Source organism: Pristiophorus japonicus, chromosome 13, assembly GCF_044704955.1.
Source record: "Pristiophorus japonicus isolate sPriJap1 chromosome 13, sPriJap1.hap1, whole genome shotgun sequence".
NCBI classification, from domain to species: Eukaryota; Metazoa; Chordata; class Chondrichthyes; family Pristiophoridae; genus Pristiophorus; species Pristiophorus japonicus.
Genome location: NC_091989.1, coordinates 87,652,591 through 87,673,253, shown reverse-complemented (window position 1 = coordinate 87,673,253; position 20,663 = coordinate 87,652,591). Strand labels below are relative to the sequence as shown.

Sequence of the window (20,663 nt, the reverse complement as noted above, 5' to 3'; positions counted from 1 at the left end):
ACAAAAGGATAGTATGCAGGTACAGCAAGTGATCAGGAAGGCCAATGGTATATTGGCCTTTATTGCAAAGGAAATGGAGTATAAAAGCAGGGAAGGCTTCCTGTAGCTATATAAGGTATTGGTGAGGCCACACCTGGAATACTGCGTGCAGTTTTTGTTTCCATATTTACAAAAGGATATACTTGCTTTGGAAAAGGTTCACTAGGTTGGCTCTGGGGATGAGTGGGTTGACTTATGAGGAAAGGTTGAGTAGGTTGGGCCTCTACTCATTGCAATTCAGAAGAATGAGGTGTGATCTTATCGAAATGTATAAGATTATGAGGGGGTTTGACAAGGTGGATGCAGAGAGGATGTTTCCACTGATGGGGGAGACGAGAACTAGAGGGCACGATCTTAGAATAAGGGACCGCCCGTTTAAAACAGAGATGAGGAGAAATTTCTTCTCTCAGCGGGTTGTGGATCTGTGGAATTCGCTGCCTCAGAGAGCTGTGGAAGCTGGGACATTGAATAAAGTTAAGACAGAAATAGACAGTTTCTTAAATGATAAGGGGATAAGGGGTTATGAGAAGCGGGCAGGGAAGTGGAGCTAAGTCCATGATCAGATCAGCCATGATCGTATTGAATGGCGGAGCAGGCTCGAGGGGCTGTATGGCCTACTCCTGTTCCTATTTCTTATGATCTTATATGTCATAATCTCCTAAGGATCTCATTCTGTCCAGAACAGAGACTGGCATTTGACATAATTTGCTGAGCCATTTCAACAAAGGACTTTGTGAATAAAGGTGGTGGTCAGGGACTTGATAATGAAGTTAACTTTGACAAAGACTGTAACCTTATTGGCCAGAACTATTCAACCCAATGAAGGACAGCCCACCTATAATTTCACCAGAAGGACTGAATTTTGCAGAACTACAGTGACAAGCTCCATTCGAAAGCTGGTCTTGGATGGCTGTGCATCCCTCATAGAACTTGTGGGGTTTTCACTGTCAGTTAATCAAGATATGCCTGAACAGTGTATGTAGACTGACACATTTAAAGCCCTGCAGGCTATTGAAAGCATAAACATGTACATGGCAGAGAGACAGAGATGCTTTACAAAGAACCAATTGTCTCTCTGCAGAATCTTATGAAGCAATTCTTGCTTTTAAAATCTATATTTAAGAATGTGGAGGTTTGGATACCAGCTACAAAGGACTAGCAATGAGAAAATGCAATAGAGATTACTTTCGATCTACTGATGTTTTATGTGGGAAAAAAATGACATTAAGAATAAAGTTCCATGAGACAATTTGGCTGCTAATATGGAATACATGGGGCTTTGATGCATGGATCCATTGCTTGTTGTGAGGGAGATAACTATTAAAAGTTTGTTCATACTGGTTTTTATCCAATAACACTTTGAGGGTGCCCTGGGGATTATAAAACATAGTGGAGCTTCTGAAAATCTTCAAAGTTGGGTTAAATGTTGGCAAGACTCTGTCAAAATGCATGACTTAAGACCAGGCAAACATTTTTTGAAGGACTTGCTGACCAGCAATGTAACAGCTCCTAATTGGCTCGGCTTCCATTGTCATGAACATCCTCATTAGAAAATGTGAAGCTGGTCTTGCAGACGTCCCTGCAATAATGAAAGTACTGTACAACCAGACATAATGAATTACTCAAGAGCAGATATCGTGTGCAGTGGCACATTCTATCTTCATTCTAGCTTCACAGAATGTGCCAGTGGTTTTGCCTTGTTTCCTCGCAATTTAATAACTTTTTTTTAATATTCATTCCTGGGATGTGGGCGTCCCTGGCAAGGCCTGCATTTATTGCCCATCCCTAATTGCCTTTGAGAAGGGGAGCTGCCTTCTTGAACTGCTGTAGTCCTTGTGGTGAAGGTACTCCCACAGTGCTGTTAGGAAGGGAATTCCAGGATTTTGACCCAATGACGATGAAGGAACGGTGATATATTTCCAAGTCAGGATGGTGTGTGACTCGGAGGGGAACTTGGAGGAGATGGTGTTCCCATGCATCAGCTATCTTTGTCCTTCCAGGTGGTAGAGGTCGCGGGTTTGGAAGGTGCTGCCGAAGAAGCCCTGGCGAGTTGCTGCAGTGCGTCTTGTAGATGGTGCACACTGCAGCCACAGTGCGCCGGTGGTGCAGGGAGTGAATGTTGAAACTGGTGGATGGGATGCCAATCAAGCGGGCTGCTTTGTTCTGGATGATGTCAAACTTCTTGAGTGTTGTTGGAGCTGCACTCATCCAGGCAAGTGGAGAGTATTCCATCACACTCCTGACTTGTGCCTTGTAGATAGTAGAAAGACTTCGGGGAGTCAGGTGAGTTACTCGCCACAAAATACCCAGCCTCTGACTTGCTCTTGTTGCCACAGTATTTATGTGGCTGGTCCAGTTATGTTTCTGGTCAAAGGTGACCCCCAGGATATTGGTGGTGGGGAGATTCAGTGATGGTAATGCCGTTAAAGATCAAGGGGTGCTGGTTAGACTGTCACTTGTTGGAGATAGTCATTGCCTGGCGAATGCTACTTGCCACTTATCAGCCCAAGCCTGAATGTCGTCCAGGTCTTGCTGCATGCAGGCATGGACTGCTTCATTATCTGAGGAGTTGCAAATGGAACTTAACACTGTGCAGTCATCAGCGAACATCCCCACTTCTGACTTTATGATGGAGGGAAGGTCATTGATGAAGCAGCTCAAGATGGTTGGGCCTAGGACACTGTCTGAGGAACTCCTGCAATTGCGGCAGAATTCTAAAAGGACAAAGGGTGTTAAAAAAACAAGCCTGAAGGCTTTGTGTCTTAATGCAAGGAGTATCCGCAATAAGGTGGATGAATTAACTGTGCAAATAGATGTTAACAAATATGATGTGATTGGGATTACGGAAACGTGGCTCCAGGATGATCAGGGCTGGGAACTCAACATCCAGGGGTATTCAACATTCAGGAAGGATAGAATAAAAGGAAAAGGAGGTGGGGTAGCATTGCTGGTTAAAGAGGAGATTAATGCAATAATTAGGAAAGACATTAGCTTGGATGATGTGGAATCTATATGGGTAGAGCTGCAGAACACCAAAGGGCAAAAAACGTTAGTGGGAGTTGTGTACAGACCTCCAAACAGTAGTAGTGATGTTGGGGAGGGCATCAAACAGGAAATTAGGGGTGCATGCAATAAAGGTGCAGCAGTTATAATGGGTGACTTTAATATGCACATAGATTGGGCTAACGAAACTGGAAGCAATACGGTGGAGGAGGATTTCCTGGAGTGCATAAGGGATGGTTTTCTAGACCAATATGTCGAGGAACCAACTAGGGGGGAGGCCATCTTAGACTGGGTGTTGTGTAATGAGAGAGGACTAATTAGCAATCTCATTGTGCGAGGCCCCTTGGGGAAGAGTGACCATAATATGGTGGAATTCTGCATTAGGATGGAGAATGATACAGTTAATTCAGAGACCATGGTCCAGAACTTAAAGAAGGGTAACATTGAAGGTATGAGGCGTGAATTGGCTAGGTTAGATTGGCGAATGATACTTAAGGGGTTGACTGTGGATGGGCAACGGCAGACATTTAGAGACCGCATGGATGAATTACAACAATTATACATTCCTGTCTGGCATAAAAATAAAAAAGGGAAGGTGGCTCAACCGTGGCTATCTAGGGAAATCAGGGATAGTATTAAAGCCAAGGAAGTGGCATACAAATTGGCCAGAAATAGCAGCGAACCAGGGGACTGGGAGAAATTTAGAACTCAGCAGAGGAGGACAAAGGGTTTGATTAGGGCAGGGAAAATGGAGTACGAGAAGAAGCTTGCAGGGAACATTAAGGCGGATTGCAAAAGTTTCTATAGGTATGTAAAGAGAAAAAGGTTAGTAAAGACAAACGTAGGTCCCCTGCAGTCAGAATCAGGGGACGTCATAACGGGGAACAAAGAAATTGAACAAGTACTTTGGTTCAGTATTCACTAAGGAGGACACAAACAACCTTCCGGATATAAAAGGGGTCAGAGGGTCTAGTAGGGAGGAGGAACTGAGGGAAATCTTTATTAGTCGGGAAATTGTGTTGGGGAAATTGATGGGATTGAAGGCCGATAAATCCCCAGGGCCTGATGGACTGCATCCCAGAGTACTTAAGGAGGTGGCCTTGGAAATAGCGGATGCATTGACAGTCATTTTCCAACATTCCATTGACTCTGGATCAGTTCCTATCGAGTTGAGGGTAGCCAATGTAACCCCACTTTTTAAAAAAGGAGGGAGAGAGAAAACAGGGAATTATAGACCGGTCAGCCTGACCTCAGTAGTGGGTAAAATGATGGAAGCAATTATTAAGGATGTCATAGCAGCTCATTTGGAAAATGGTGACATGATAGGTCCAAGTCAGCATGGATTTGTGAAGGGGAAATCATGCTTGACAAATCTTCTGGAATTTTTTGAGGATGTTTCCAGTAAAGTGGACAAAGGAGAACCAGTTGATGTGGTATATTTGGACTTTCAGAAGGCTTTCGACAAGGTCCCACACAAGAGATTAATGTGCAAAGTTAAAACACATGGGATTGGGGGTAGTGTGCTGACGTGGATTGAGAACTGGTTGTCAGACAGGAAGCAAAGAGTAGGAGTAAATGGGTACTTTTCAGAATGGCAGGCAGTGACTAGTGGGGTACCGCAAGGTTCTGTGCTGGGGCCCTAGCTGTTTACATTGTACATTAATGATTTAGACGAGGGGATTAAATGTAGTATCTCCAAATTTGCGGATGACACTAAGTTGGGTGGCAGTGTGAGCTGCGAGGAGGATGCTATGAGGCTGCAGAGTGACTTGGATAGGTTAGGTGAGTGGGCAAATGCATGGCAGATGAAGTATAATGTGGATAAATGTGAGATTATCCACTTTGGTGGCAAAAACAGAGAGACAGACTATTATCTGAATGGTGACAGATTAGGAAAAGGGAAGGTGCAACGAGACCTGGGTGTCATGGTACATCAGTCATTGAAGGTTGGCATGCAGGTACAGCAGGCGGTTAAGAAAGCAAATGGCATGTTGGCCTTCATAGCGAGGGGATTTGAGTACAGGGGCAGGGAGGTGTTGCTACAGTTGTACAGGGCCTTGGTGAGGCCACACCTGGAGTATTGTGTACAATTTTGGTCTCCTAACTTGAGGAAGGACATTCTTGCTATTGAGGGAGTGCAGCGAAGATTCACCAGACTGATTCCCGGGATGGTGGGACTGACCTATCAAGAAAGACTGGATCAACTGGGCTTGTATTCACTGGAGTTCAGAAGAATGAGAGGGGACCTCATAGAAACGTTTAAAATTCTGACGGGTTTAGACAGGTTAGATGCAGGAAGAATGTTCCCAATGTTGGGGAAGTCCAGAACCAGGGGTCACAGTCTAAGGATAAGGGGTAAGCCATTTCGGACCGAGATGAGGAGAGACTTCTTCACCCAGAGAGTGGTGAACCTGTGGAATTCTCTGCCACAGAAAGTGGTTGGGGCCAATTCACTAAATATATTCAAAAGGAAGTTAGATGAAGTCCTTACTGCTCGGGGGATCAAGGGGTATGGCGAGAAAGCAGGAAGGGGGTACTGAAGTTTCATGTTCAGCCATGAACTCATTGAATGGCGGTGCAGGCTAGAAGGGCTGAATGGCCTGCTCCTGCACCTATTTTCTATGTTTCTATGTTTCTATATCCTGATTGACCTCCAACAACCACAACCATCTTCCTTTGCGCTAGGTATGACTCCAGCCAGTGGAGAGTTTTCCCCCCGATTCCCATTGACCAGTTTTACTGGGGCTCCTTGATGCTACACTCGGTCAGATGCTGCCTTGATGTCAAGGGCAGTCACTCTCACATAACCTCTGGAATTCAGCTCTTTTGTCCATGTTTGCACCAAGGCTGTAATGAGGTCTGGAGCCAAGTGGTCCTGGCGGAACTCAAACTGAGCATCGGTGAGCAGGTTATTGGTGAGTAAGTGCCGCTTGATAGCACTGTTGACGACACTTTCCATCACTTTGCTGATGATTGAGAGTAGACTGATGGGGCGGTAATTGGCCGGATTGGATTTGTCCTGCTTTTTGTGGCCAGAACATACCTGGGCAGTTTTCCACATTGTCGGATAGATGCCAATGTTGTAGCTGCACTGGAACAGCTTGGCTGGAGGTATGGCTAGTTCTGGAGAACAAATCTTAAGCACGACAGCCGGGATGTTGTCGGGGCCCATAGACTTCACTAGATCCACTGCGCTCAGTCATTTCTTGATATCACGTGAAGTGAATTGAATTGTCTGAAGACTGGCTTCTGTGATGGTGGGGACCTCAGGAGGAGGCCGATATGGATCATCCACTTGGCACTTCTGGCTGAAGATGGTTGCAAATGCTTCAGCCTTGTATTTTGCACTCACGTGCTGGGCTCCGCCATCATTGAGGTTGGAGATATTCCTGGAGCCTCCTCCTCCTGTTAGTTGTTTAATGGTCCACCGCCATTCATGACTGGATATGGCAGGCTTCAGAGCTTTGATTTGTTCTATTGATTACTGCTGCTGATGGCCCACAGCGCCTCATGGATGCCCAGTTTTGAGCTGCTAGATCTGTTTTGAATCTATCCCGTTTATCACGGTGGTAGTGCCACACAACACGATGGAGGGTGTCCTCAGTGTGAAGACAGGACTTCGTCTCCGCAATGACTGTGTGGTGGTCAGTGCTACCAATATTGTCATGGACAGATGCATCTACAACAAGTAGATTGTTGAGGATGAGGTCAAGTACGTTTTTCCCTCGTGCTGGTTCTCTCACCATCTGTCGCAGGCCCAGTCTGACAGCTATGTCCTTCAGGACTAGGGCCAGCTCAGTCAGTAGTGGTGCTGCCAAGCCACTCTTGGTGATGGACATTGAAGTCCCCCACCCAGAGTACAGTCTGTGCCCATTATGGACTTATGGAAATCACCACTGAGAGATAATACGATAATATGCAACCTTAATAAATACTCACTGAATAACTTAAAGTCGTTGCAGGAGTGTAGCCAAGAATTCCTTGCCAAAGATGTGACGACAAATCGGCAGTCTTTACCTGTTATCTATTCCCTTCATGAAGCACTATGTGATCCTGACTCAAAAATAATGATAAACATTCTATTTCCCCAGTTATTTAGCACTCCACTCTTCCATCCCAGTTCTGCTGTCGTTGCCCAGTTCCTGAGGGAGCTGCTTAGCATTCTGAAGGATGGGCAAACCTTCAGCCTGCCTCAAAAACCTAACAACATTGATGTTTGCACTTATTTTGTTGAGATGCATCAAGCTGTTCTGACCTCGGGAAAGAGCAACAGTACAAACAGAAAAAAAAAGCAAGGTTGGAATCTGGTCATGGGTCAAGGTGAGCATTGCGAGTGGTTATACTGCTGGCTAGCACATTGATCAGCATTGCTAAACATCTCATGCTGTTCTTGTGTGTTCAGGACACATCCTTGTTACCCTACATGATGAGTCAGAGAATCACTCACTGTACCTGCCTTCTTTTAAATTGCACAGTGTTGTCAGAATTGCATGGAGATGACATTGGATGATGAGATTAGTAATGAAATAACTGCATTTAAAATAAAATTAGATATATTAAATAAACTACTGAAACCTGGTCCAGATGGATTGCATCACGCATTTTAAAAGAATCTAGGGAAGAGACAGCAGAGGCATTACTACACATGTTTAACAATTCATTAGAAACAGATGTAGTGCCAGAGGACTGGCTGATACCTTAAGCAATACCTATACTTAAGAGGGGAGATAGAACATGTCTCGTGAACTATAGACTAGTCAGTTTAACATCGGTGGTAGGAAAAATAATGGAATCCCTACTAAAGGAGTAGCAGAACTTCTCTGCTTTTATACTCTAACCCTTGCAATAAAGGCCAACATTCCATTTGCCTTCCTGATTACTTGCTGTACCTGCATACTAACCTTTTGTGTTTCATGCACAAAGATCCCCAGGTCCCGCTGTACTGCAGCAATTTGCAATTTGCAGATCAGGGTGAACAATGGGACATGAATATAAGATATGTAAGCACAGAGCTAGGTTAGACGTCAGGTGGGTTTTCTGTTTGCAGAGGGTCGCAGACCTTTGGTGTGTGTTGCTGGCTCACACAGTAAGTATGGATTCACTGCATACATTCAAAAAGTAGCTTTACGTGTTCCTACAGAGGCCATGTGCAAAAGGCAGCTGGAATGTTGGCTAATGTACCTCCTGGTCAATGTGATCTCCTGTAACTACTTTTCATCACCTTTGGGGGTTGGACAGGAATTTTCCAGCATTATTTTTCCTTTAATTGACCTAGAGTTTTTTTAAATCTGCTTTCTTGCCTCTCCCAGGAGATTACATTTCTCTTAATAGGTGAAGAACATTGAGAATCATGTCGTTCAGTTGCAACGTGACTGAATGGGACAGGCTCGATGGACCAGTTGGTCTTTTTCTGTCCCCCCTCTTCACATGATCGTATGTAAGCTACTCTTCAAAATGCATTTAGCTGCAATTTTCTCAGCTTGCAGTTCTGTCCCCTGGCTCTGCATCCAAGCTGCCAGTGTTCAAAAATATAAATGAAATGCCCCAAGTGAAAATAATGGGAATGATAGTTAATTGTATGTGAGCATAAACCGAGAGACAGTTTACTAGCAAAAGCCATCAGGGTGTAAAGCGCCCAGCGAGGCTGTTTCACCTTGCGAAAGTACGACTATACTCACGGCCCTCTGGCTGAAGGATGAGTGCTGTACTTGCCTGCTGTACTTGCCTGCTGTACTTGTGACCTTGTGAGGAAACACAAAGCGACTCCCACACACAGTCGGCAAGTTCAGTAGCCATCTGTGCTGTCCCGCGAACCAGTGGGGCAAATAATGCAGTGTACATGAAAAAGAGAGGTAACAATCAATTCCAGGATTAAATGCATCAGGGTTATTTTGAAATAACAACAGAAAAAGCTGGAAACACGCAGTAGATTAGGCAACATCTGTGGAGAGAGAGACAAAATTAAAGTTTCAGATCATTAACTTTCGTCAAGTTAAATGATAAACGATCATCTCTGGCTATTCTACTCCTCTCTCTCTCTCTCTCTCTCTGCCTCTCTTTCTGCGTACTCTGCTCCTCTTTCTCCTTCTCCCTCTCTCTCTCTCTCTCTCTCTCTGGGTATTCTACTCTCTCTCTCTCTCTCTCTCTCTGGGTACTCTGCTCCTCTCTCTCTCTCTCTCTCTCAGTATTCTGCTCCTCTCTGTCTGTCTCCCCTCTCTCTGCTTCCTGGAATTGCGTTCCTTGGTTGTGTTTGTATGCAGAGGAGACAGTGAGTTGAAGCTGTCAGCACAGATCAACATCAGCATCATTAATATATATGGCCCCTTGAGGGCTCATTCTAAAGCTGATCAACTTTTTGAAGTTATAAAAAGAATCCTTTTAACTCCAACCTGATTTGTCTTCCCACCATCGGTGATAATCAAACCTTGCATCATCTGCGACTAAAATAATCCGTACGACGTGTTGATCAAATAAAACACCCAGAACTTAGTGATGTATTACAAGTCCTGAAGCTGAAATGTGAATCCACTGCTGTTAGACGATGGGATGGCTTCTGTCATCTGAAGGTTTTTCAGGCATTTCAGTAAGGTCATCTCCAAGTCTTCTGGCTAACATCTTTCAACCAACATCACTAAAACAGATTATCTGGTCATTATCACATTGCTGTTTGTGGAACTTGCTGTACGCACATTGGCTGCCACGTTTCGTACATTACGACAGTGACTTCTGTAAGGTTTGGATCAGAGGTCACGCACAGATTAACCAAAACGGTATTAGGAGTCATAGGTCGTTACCCAGAAAGGTTTTAATAAGAACATAAGAAATAGGAGCAGGAGTAGGCCATACAGCCCCTCGAGCTTGCTCCGTCATTTAATACGATCATGGCTGATCCGACCATGGACTCGGGTCCTCTTCGCTGCCCGCTCCCCATAACCCTTTATTCCCTTATCGGTTAAGAAATTGTCTATCTCTGTCTTAAATTTATTCAATGACCCAGCTTCCACAGCTCTCTGAGGCAGCGAATTCCACAGATTTACAATCCTCTCAGAGAAGAAATTCCTCCTCACCTCATTTTTAAATAGATGGCCCCTTATTCTAAGATTATGCCCCCCTAGTTCTAGTCTCCCCTATCAGTGGAAACATCCTCTCTGCAAGCCCCCTCATAATCTTATACGTTTCATGGGTGACTTTAATCTACATATAGATTGGGCTAACCAAACTGGTAGCAATACGGTGGAGGAGGATTTCCTGGAGTGTATAAGGGATGGTTTTCTAGATCAATATGTCGAGGAACCAACTAGAGAGCTGGCCATCCTAGACTGAGTGTTGTGTAATGAGAGAGGATTAATTAGTAATCTTATTGTGCAAGACTCCTTGAGGAAGAGAGACCATAATATGGTAGAATTCTTCATTAAGATGGAGAATGACACAGTTAATTCAGAGACTAGGTCCTGAACTTAAAGAAAGGTAGCTTCGATGATATGAGACGTGAATTGGCTAGGTTAGACTGGCAAATGATATTTAAAGTGTTGACGGTGGATAGGCAATGGCAGACATTTAAAGATCACATGGATGAACTTCAACAATTGTACATCCCTATCTGGCGTAAAAATAAAACGGGGAAGGTGGCGCAACCGTGGCTAACAAGGGAAATTAGGGATAGTGTTAAATCCAAGGAAGAGGCATATAAATTGGCCAGAAAAAGCAGCAAACCTGAGGACTGGGAGAAATTTAGAATTCAACAGAGGAGAACAAAGGGTTTAATTAGGAGGGGGAAAATAGAGTATGAGAGTAAACTTGCAGGGAACATAAAAACTGACTGCAAAAGCTTCTATTGATATGTGAAGAGAAAAAGATTAGTGAAGACAAATGTAGGTCCCTTGCAGTCAGAATCAGGTGAATTTATAATAGGGAACAAAGAAATGGCAGACCAATTGAACAAATACTTTGGTCTGTCTTCACTAAGGAAGACACAAATAACCTTCCGGAAATACTCGGGGACCGAGGGTCTAGTGAGAAGGAGGAACTGAAGGAAATCCTTATTGGTCAGGAAATTGTATTAGGGAAATTGATGGGATTGAAGGCCGATAAATCCCCAGGGCCTGATAGTCTGCATAACAGAGTACTTAAGGAAGTGGCCCTAGAAATAGTGGATCATTTTCCAACATTCTATCGACTCTGGATCAGTTCCTATGGATTGGAGGGTAGCTAATGTAACCCCACTTTTTAAAAAAGGAGGTAGAGAGAAAACAGGGAATTATAGACCAGTTAGCTTTCATCGGTAGTGGAGAAAATATTGGAATCAATTATTAAAGATGTAATAGCAGCGCATTTAGAAAGCAGTGACAGGATCGGTCCAAGTCAGCATGGATTTATGAAAGAGAAATTATGCTTGACAAATCTTCTGGAATTTATTGAGGATGTAACTAGTAGAGTGGACAAGGGAGAACCAGTGGATGTAGTGTATTTGGACTTTCACAAGGCTTTTGACAAGGTCGCACACAAGAGATTAGTGTGCAAAATTAAAGCACGTGGTATTGGGCGTAATGTATTGACGTGGATAGAGAACTGGTTGGCAGACAGGAAGCCAAGAGTAGGAATAAACGGGTCTTTTTCAGAATGGCAGGCAGTGACTAGTGGGGTACCGCAAGGTTCAGTGCTGGGACCTCAGCTATTTACAATATACATTAATGATTTAGACAAAGGAATTGAATGTAATATCTACAAGTTTGCAGATGACACTAAGCTGGGTGGCAGTGTGAGCTGTGAGGAGAATGCTTAGAGGCTGCAGGGTGACTTGGACAGGTTAGGTGAGTTGGCAGATGCAGTATAATGTAGATAAATGTGAGGTTATCCACTTTGGTGGCAAAAACAAGAAGGCAGAGTATTATCTGAATGGTGACAGATTAGGAAAAGGGGAGGTGCAACGAGACCTGGGTGTCATGGTACATCAGTCATTGAAAATTGGCATGTTGGCCTTCATAGCGAGAGGATTTGAATACAGGAGCAGGAGATCTTATTGCAGTTGTACAGGGCCTTGGTGAGGCCTCACCTGGAATATTGTGTTTAGTTTTGGTCTCCTAATCTGAGAAAGGACATTCTTGCTATTGAGGGAGTGCAGCGAAGGTTCACCAGACTGATTCCTGGGATGGCAGGACTGATATATGAAGAAAGACTGGATCGATTAGGCTTATATTCACTGGAATTTAGAAGAATGAGAGGGGATCTCATAGAAACATATAAAATTCTGACGGGATTGAACAGGTTAGATGCAGGAAGAATGTTCCCGATGTTGGGGAAGTCCAGAACCAGGGGTCACAGTTTAAGGATAAAGATAAGCCATTTAGGACCGAGATGAGGAGAAACTTCTTCACTCAGAGAATTGTGAATCTGTGGAATTCTCTACCACAGAAAGTTGTTGAGGCCAGTTCGTTAGATATATTCAAAAGGAAGTTAGATGTGGCCCTTACGGCTAAAGGGATCAAGAGGTATGGAGAGAAAGCAGGAATGGGGTACTGAAGTTGCATGATCAGCCATGATCATATTGAATGGTGGTGCGGGCTCGAAGGGACGAATGGCCTACTCCTGCACCTATTTTCTATGTTTCTATGTTTCGATAAGATCACCTCTCATTCTTCTGAATTCCAATGAGTCGAGGCCCAACCTACTCAACCTTTCCTCATAAGTCAACCCTCCTCCCATCTCCGGAATCAACCTAGTGAACCTTCTCTGAACTACCTCCAAAGCAAGTATATCCTTTCTTTAATATGGAAACCAAAACTGCACGCAGTATTCCAGGTGTGGCCTCACCAATACCCTGTATAACAAGACTTCCCTTGTACTCCATCCCCTTTGCCATAAAAGCCAAGATTCCATTGGCCTTCCTGATCACTTGCTGTATCTGCATATTAACCTTTTGTGTTTCATGCACCAGGACCCCCAGGTCCTGCTGTACTGAAGCACTTTGCAATTTGCAATTTTTCTCCATTTAAATAATAAATTGCTCTCCGATTTTTTTTCTGCCAAAGTGCATAACCTCACACTTTCCAACATTATACTCCATCTGCCACTCACTTAGCCTGTCTATGTCCTTTTGCAGGTTTTTTGTGTCCTCCTCACACATTGCTTTTCCTCCCATCTTTGTATGGTCAGCAAACTTGGCTACGTTACACTCGGTCCCTTCATCCAAGTCATTAATATAGATTGTAAATAGTTGAGGTCCCAGCACTGTCCCTGCGACACCGAACTAGTTATTGATTACCAACCCGAGAATGAATCATTTATCCCGACTCTGTTTTCTGTTCGTTAGCCAATCCTCTATCCATGCTAGTGTATTATCCCCAACCCTGTGAACTTTTATCTTGTGCAGTAACCTTTTATGTGGCACCTTGTCAAATGACTGCTGGAAGTCCAAATACACCACATCCACTGGTTCCCCTTTATCCACCCTGTCCGTTACATCCTCAAAGAATTCCAGCAAATTTGTCAAACATGACTTCCCCTTCATAAATCCATGCTGACTCTGCCTGACTGAATTATGTTTTTCTAAATGTCCTGCTACTGCTTCTTTAATAATGGCCTCCAACATTTTCCCAACCACAGATGTTAAGCTAACTGGTCTATAGTTTCCTGATTTTGTCTGCCTCCTTTTTTTTTTAAATAGGCGCGTTACATGTGCAGCTTTCCAATCTGCTGGGACCTCTCCAGAATCCAGGGAATTTTGGTAAAATTACAACCAATGCATCAGCTATCCCTGGCGCTACTTCCCTTAAGACCCTAGGATGCAAGCCATCAGGTCCAGGGGATTTATTCACCTTTAGTCCCATTATCTTACTGATATCACCTCCTTAGTGATTGTGATTGTGTTATGTTCTTCCCTCACTACAGCCCCTGGATTATCCACTGTTGGGATATTTTTAGTGTCCTCTACCGTAAAGACTGATACAAAATATTTGTTCAGAGGTTCTGCCATCTCCATGTTCCCCATTACTAATTCCCCGGTCTCGTCCTCGAAGGGACCAACATTTACTTTAGCCATTCTTTACCTTTTTATATACCTATGTCTTAGGAGTCATAGGTCATTTTGTTAAGGAGTGGTAGTTCAAATATAATCAAATACAACACACAATCATGATAGACATAGTGGACATATGACCGTGACAAGCAGCTGGTATCAGTCCCGATCGGACAGACAGCTGGGGTGCATGAACAGCTCTTCTTTCCACCGTCTTTGCTAAAGGCTCTTTAGATATCTCTTTTATTCTCTTTTTAAGGTGGGCCTGGGGTAGAATATGGACAGGACTATCTAACCTGTGAGGGCTCTTCCTAAACCAAGGTGCCCAATGGCATGCTGAGTTCTTTGTCTCAGCTTACAGATGAAAAGGCTTCCCCTTCTCATGTGATTATTCCATTGCTTATCTCTAGTTTGGACATCTTGTTACCTTCGCTTGAACAGTTTGTTTATCACAGCGGTCCTCCTTCGACCTCTTGTCATGCCTATATGAAGGCCTGTTTCTGCATTATACTCTTGTAAACGAGCTCTTTGTGTAACTCCTTATCTGACATGACTGTATTCCTTCTGTGTCATCAAGTTATCCTAGCTGCCGAGCTTGGCAAACCCATGACCTTTTACAAAACTATTATGGGCCCGAGTTTGGTCGACTTACCACCGGCTGCCAGCGAGTTTTCTCGGCTGTCTCGATGTTTTCTGGGCACTCTCCCCTCCGAGTGAGTTTGGTCAGGTCCTCACGCCGGCGGGGAGAGAAGACCGCTGTGGAGCGTCCACTGGCGTGTAATGGCGACAAAAGTCCTCTCGCCCGCTGAGTGTCCGGATTGGTCCGGGCGGCCCTCCGCTCCAGCAGTAGCAGAGACCACCGCGTGGAGGCAGGTCTTACCTGAACGGTAAGTATGAAGACCTGCAAGGAAAGGTTAGTGCGCTTGTTTTCTTCATTTCTTTTGCAGGGATTTTGGTCGATGGGGTCCTATGAAGGATTTCTGATAGTTTTTTTTTGTTTTTAAAATTTTTTGTTTTTGCAGATCCCCCCTCCCTGGGCCCAACTCTATGCTCGGCAGTACTTTGCCGAGGATTGCAATTGTCGCCTAGAATGGGAGCTACAGCCCGCTGCCATCCAGAATCGACATGTAAGGCCCATTTTTGCTGTTTTTTCCCACATTTTTTCATCAAACTTCCGCCCAAAGTACCGTCATGATCTTAGTGGTCCTTTCGTCAATACTTGGGCGGAACTTAGCTTAACAAACTCGGGCCCCGTGTCTTTTACAATTCACAATTTCTTCCAATTCATGATTTCTTACACCACACTTCTAAAAAGTACTTAATTGGCTGTAAAGTGCTTTGGGACTTCCCGAGGTTATGAAAGACACTGTATAATTCAAGCTTTTTCTTTTAAGTCTTTCTTTCCTAAAGAAAGCAAGCCCAACTTCGGAACCTTTCCTCGTAGCCTCAGGTCCTGATTCTTGGAATAATATTTTCTGTTTGCCTCTATTCCCTCGCAGAGGCAACAGTACCTTTGCAGCGATGAGATGCATGTAAATCTGCATTGTCATTGTGTTTCTATGAGAAGCTGGAATGCAGCTGTAAGTGGAACGGAATGTCTGCCTGTTACTAATCAAAGTGTTGTGTATCGTATTTTATAGGCTCGAAATGATTAACCAAGGCCCTGGAGCACTGGAGTATCTCTGGAAGGTGGTGATGGATAGACCTGGTAGAGGTGGTGACATCATCAAACTTTCATCTGAGTCTGTTGGACAAGCAGGCTCTGAGGGGTGCAATGGTAAAGCATAGTGCCTCGTTCACTTTGATACAAGCTTCTCCTGCCTGTGAAGGCCAAACCACATTGGAAGTTAAATGGCCAGTGCCAGAGAAATTAAGATCCACTGGGGCATTGGCTAGGGAAGAAATTAATCTAATCCTGTCCATCTGAAAGAAAGCCTTATTCCCATTACAATAACCTATCCATAATAGGACAGCAACTGTAACGACAATGGCTGCAGAGGTAATAAAAATGCCACACTGCAGTGAAATAAACGGAGGGCCTCTGGCCTGCCTCTGATCCATGCTATGCCTGCAGGAGTGAATGGGGAGTACTGCCCTTCCCTCTGACCCATGCTGTGCCTGCAGGAGTGAATGGGGAGCGCTCCCTTCCCTCTGATCCATGCTGTCTCTGTAGGAGTGTATAGGGAGCACTGCCCTTCCCTCTGACCCATGCTGTGTCTGCAGGAGTGAATGGGGAGCGCTCCCTTCCCTCTGACCCATGCTGTCTCTGCAGGAGTGAATGGGGAGTACTGCCCTTCCCTCTGACCCATGCTGTGCCTGTAGGAGTAAATGGGGAGTACTGCCCTTCCCTCTGACCCATGCTGTGTCTGTAGGAGTGAATGGGGAGTACTGCCCTTCCCTCTGACCCATGCTGTGTCTGCAGGAGTGAATGGGGAGCGCTCCTTTCCCTCTGACCCATGCTGTGTCTGCAGGAGTGAATGGGGAGCGCTCCTTTCCCTCTGACCCATGCTGTGTCTGCAGGAGTGAATGGGGAACGCTCCTTTCCCTCTGACCCATGCTGTGCCTCTAGGAGTGTATGGGGAGCGCTCCCTTCCCTCTGACCCATGCTGTGTCTGCAGGAGTGTATAGGGAGCACCCCTTCCTTCTGACCCATACTATGCCTGCAGGAGTGTATGGGGAGCACTGCCCTCCCTCTAACCCATGCTGTCTCTGCAGGAGTGTATAGGGAGCACTCTCTTCCCTCTGACCCATGCTGTCCCTGTTGGAGTGCATGGGGAGCACTCCCTTCCCTCTGACTCATGCTGTCTCTGCAGGAGTGTATGGGGAGCGCTCCCTTCCCTCTGACCCATGCTGTTCCTGTTGGAGTGTATGGGGAGCCACTGCCCTCCCTCTAACCCATGCTGTGCCTTCTGTAGGAGTGTATGGGGAGGACACTGGCTATCAGAAGGTCAAATCTGTTTGCCAATACCAATAACCGTGTTCACGTACAACAAACCTATCAACAAATGCTGTAGAATCTGTCACCATCAGTTGAATTCTTGCAAACACTAATAAAGACATAGGGAAAATTGTGGGTAAGGAAAGAGACATGCACTAAATACATGGACAACAGGGGAAAGGATGACAAAGCACCATACGAAGAGATTAAGAAACCCCCGAAAAATTAGGAAGGGAAAGAGGAACTATGAAATTAAATTATCAAGTAACATAAAACACAATAGTAAAATACTCACCAGGCACATAAATACAAGTGGAAAGTTGCGATGGGGATAGGGCCACGAAGGAACAGTCAGGATAAAATCACAGGCAGCGATAGCAAAATGGCAGAACTATTAAATAATTCATTTGCTTCAGTAATTACCAAGGTGACAAATCAGGTGGGCATGACATCAGAAGATAGGATTAGAATTGATATAACACATTTAAAGCAAAAAGAGGAGAAATATTAAATAAACTAATCAAACTCAAAGAAGATAAACCCCTGGTCTGGATGGATTACACCCACACATTTTAAACGAATCTGGGAAGAGATTGCAGGGCCACTATTACATAATTTAATAATTTGTTAGAAAAAAGTGTAGTGCCAGAGGACTGGTGGATGGATAGCTAACGGAATACCTATATTTAAGAAAGGAGATAGAACATGTCCAGGGAACTACAGACTAGACAGCCTAACATCGGTGAAATATAATGGAACCCATACGCAAGGAAAAAAAATAGAAGCATATCTGGAAGCCAAAAATGAATGGATTGTTGTGATTCTGAGAGCTCCTGAATTAGTTCAACGTGGGCTGCCCCAATGGCCCAGTGAGTAAATACAGTGTGTGCTGAGGAATGAGTCATGTGATCCAGAAAGTCTCTGGTTCAGTCGCTGGCAGTCAGCCACTCTCAGATGGGCAGCAGTTAGGGGCTTCAATTGGCCTTAGGCGATAGAGAATAAAATTAGTCAGAGTTACCAGTTGTAATCACTGTCCAATGACCCTTATTACAGTGTCAATGTCAGGTGGGCACATGATCTGGCTTTGCATAGAAACATAGAAACATAGAAAATAGGTGCAGGAGTAGGCCATTCGGTCCTTCTAGCCTGCACCGCCATTCAATGAGTTCATGGCTGAACATACAACTTCAGTACCCCCTTCCTGCTTTTTCGCCATACCCCTTGATCCCCCTAGTAGTAAGGACTTCATCTAACTTCCTTTTGAATATATTTAGTGAATTGGCCTCAACAACTTTCTGTGGTAGAGAATTCCACAGGTTCACCACTCTCTGGGTGAAGAAGTTTCTCCTCATCTCGGTCCTAAATGGCTTATCCCTTATCCTTAGACTGTGACCTCTGGTTCTGGACTTCCCCAACATTGGGAACATTCTTCCTGCATCTAACCTGTCTAAACCCGTCAGAATTTTAAACGTTTCGATGAGGTCCCCTCTCATTCTTCTGAACTCCAATGAATACAAGCCCAGTTGATCCAGTCTTTCTTGATAGGTCAGTCCCACCATCCCGGGAGTCAGTCTGGTGAACATTCGCTGCACTCCCTCAATAGCAAGAATGTCCTTCCTCAAGTTAGGAGACCAAAACTGTACACAATACTCCAGGTGTGGCCTCACCAAAGCCCTGTACAACTGTAGCAACACCTCCCTGCCCCTATACTCAAATCCCCTCGCTATGAAAGCCAACATGCCATTTGCTTTCTTAACCGCCTGCTGTACCTGCATGCCAACCTTCAATGACTGATGTACCATGACACCCAGGTCTCGTTGCACCTCCCCTTTTCCTAATCTGTCACCATTCAGATAATAGTCTGTCTCTCTGTTTTTACCACCAAAGTGGATAACCTCACATTTATCCACATTATACTTCATCTGCCATGCATTTGCCCACTCACCTAACCTATCCAAGTCACTCTGCAGCCTCATAGCATCCTCCTCGCAGCTCACACTGCCACCCAACTTAGTGTATTCCGCAAATTTGGAGATACTACATTTAATCCCCTTGTCTAAATCATTAATGTACAATGTAAACAGCTGGGGCCCCAGCACAGAACCTTGTGGTACCCCACTAGTCACTGCCTGCCATTCTGAAAAGTACCCATTTACTCCTACTCTTTGCTTCCTGTCTGACAACCAGTTCTCAATCCATGTCAGCACACTACCCCCAATCCCATGTGCTTTAACTTTGCACATTAATCTCTTGTGTGGGACCTTGTCGAAAGCCTTCTGAAAGTCCAAATATACCACATCAACTGGTTCTCCCTTGTCCACTCTACTGGAAACATCCTCAAAAAATTCCAGAAGATTTGTCAAGCATGATTTCCCTTTCACAAATCCATGCTGACTTGGACCTATCATGTCACCTCTTTCCAAATGCGCTGCTATGACATCCTTAATAATTGATTCCATCATTTTACCCACTACTGATGTCAGGCTGACCGGTCTATAATTCCCTGTTTTCTCTCTCCCTCCTTTTTTAAAAAGTGGGGTTACATTGGCTACCCTCCACTCGATAGGAACTGATCCAGAGTCAATGAAATGTTGGAAAATGACTGTCAATGCATCCGCTATTTCCAAGGCCACCTCCTTAAGTACTCTGGGATGCAGTCCATCAGGCCCTGGGGATTTATCGGCCTTCAATCCCATCAATTTCCCCAACACAATTTCCCGACTAATGAGGATTTCCCTCAGTTCCTCCTCCTTACCAGACCCTCTGACCCCTTTTATATCCGGAAGGTTGTTTGTGTCCTCCTTGCATGTCATGTCTCCACCAATGAATTGCCTTTTCCTTTATCCACCTATTCAATCTAATATTGACTGCTGACTTAGTCTTTGACTCAACCACTAACTCTGGGAGTGAATTCCACAGCCTCACACCTCTCTGCGTGAAGACGTTTCTCTTGTCTTTTGTTTGTCTTCCATGAATGCCATTCGCTTTTTGTATCCACCTGAGCTGTTACCTTTAATGTCCTGTGAACTTATAGTCACCAAGTCCCAACTGCTCTTCCATATTACAAGCCTGCTTCCATTCAGAGTCTAATTACCGACTATTTATTTTACTAAAATGAATCAGTTTACACTTACTGTCATTGAATTCCATCTGCCACTTTCCCCATTGGCTGATTTCCCCCTTGTAATGACTCAAGTGTCTGGTTACTGTAAACTCATTCAGGTGCAACCTGATCCATTTTTATTCCAGCCCAAGAGTGCCTGCGTGATAATATACAGGTGACCAAGCACACATGCCACATGCGTACAGCCCGATGATCTCCAACCATGGTGCCCTCTGGTGTCTGGTGACCCCCAAGCATTAATACATAACATCCCTACATCCCTTTGCAGCTTTCTTTAGTCTCCAGAAGAATTAATAATACTTCCTATTTTACTATCCTCTGAAAAAATTCACCACCATTGCCTCTAGGCCTGTATCCAAATCTGTGATCGACGCAGTTAGCAGCAGTGTGCCCAGAACTGAACTCCGAGGGACACCTCTGCCCACTTCCAAACACTCTGAAAAGCCGCCCTGAACTCCGACTCTCTGTTTTCTCCTTTCTAACTAGTGTTTAATCCTGTTTATTACCCACCTCCTAATTCAACACCCCTTCATCTTCCCCAGTAA

At 44.6% G+C, this 20,663-nt stretch overlaps 1 protein-coding gene across 1 annotated transcript in view; it reads left to right on the top strand.

Moving 5' to 3' along the window:
- The window catches only part of hydin (HYDIN axonemal central pair apparatus protein), a 1,725,340-nt gene that overhangs the window by 1,303,319 nt on the left and 401,358 nt on the right, over positions 1-20,663 (top strand). The window contains 1 exon segment of the mRNA XM_070897728.1: positions 15,697-15,833. Coding sequence (XP_070753829.1) covers positions 15,697-15,833 — 137 coding nt within the window.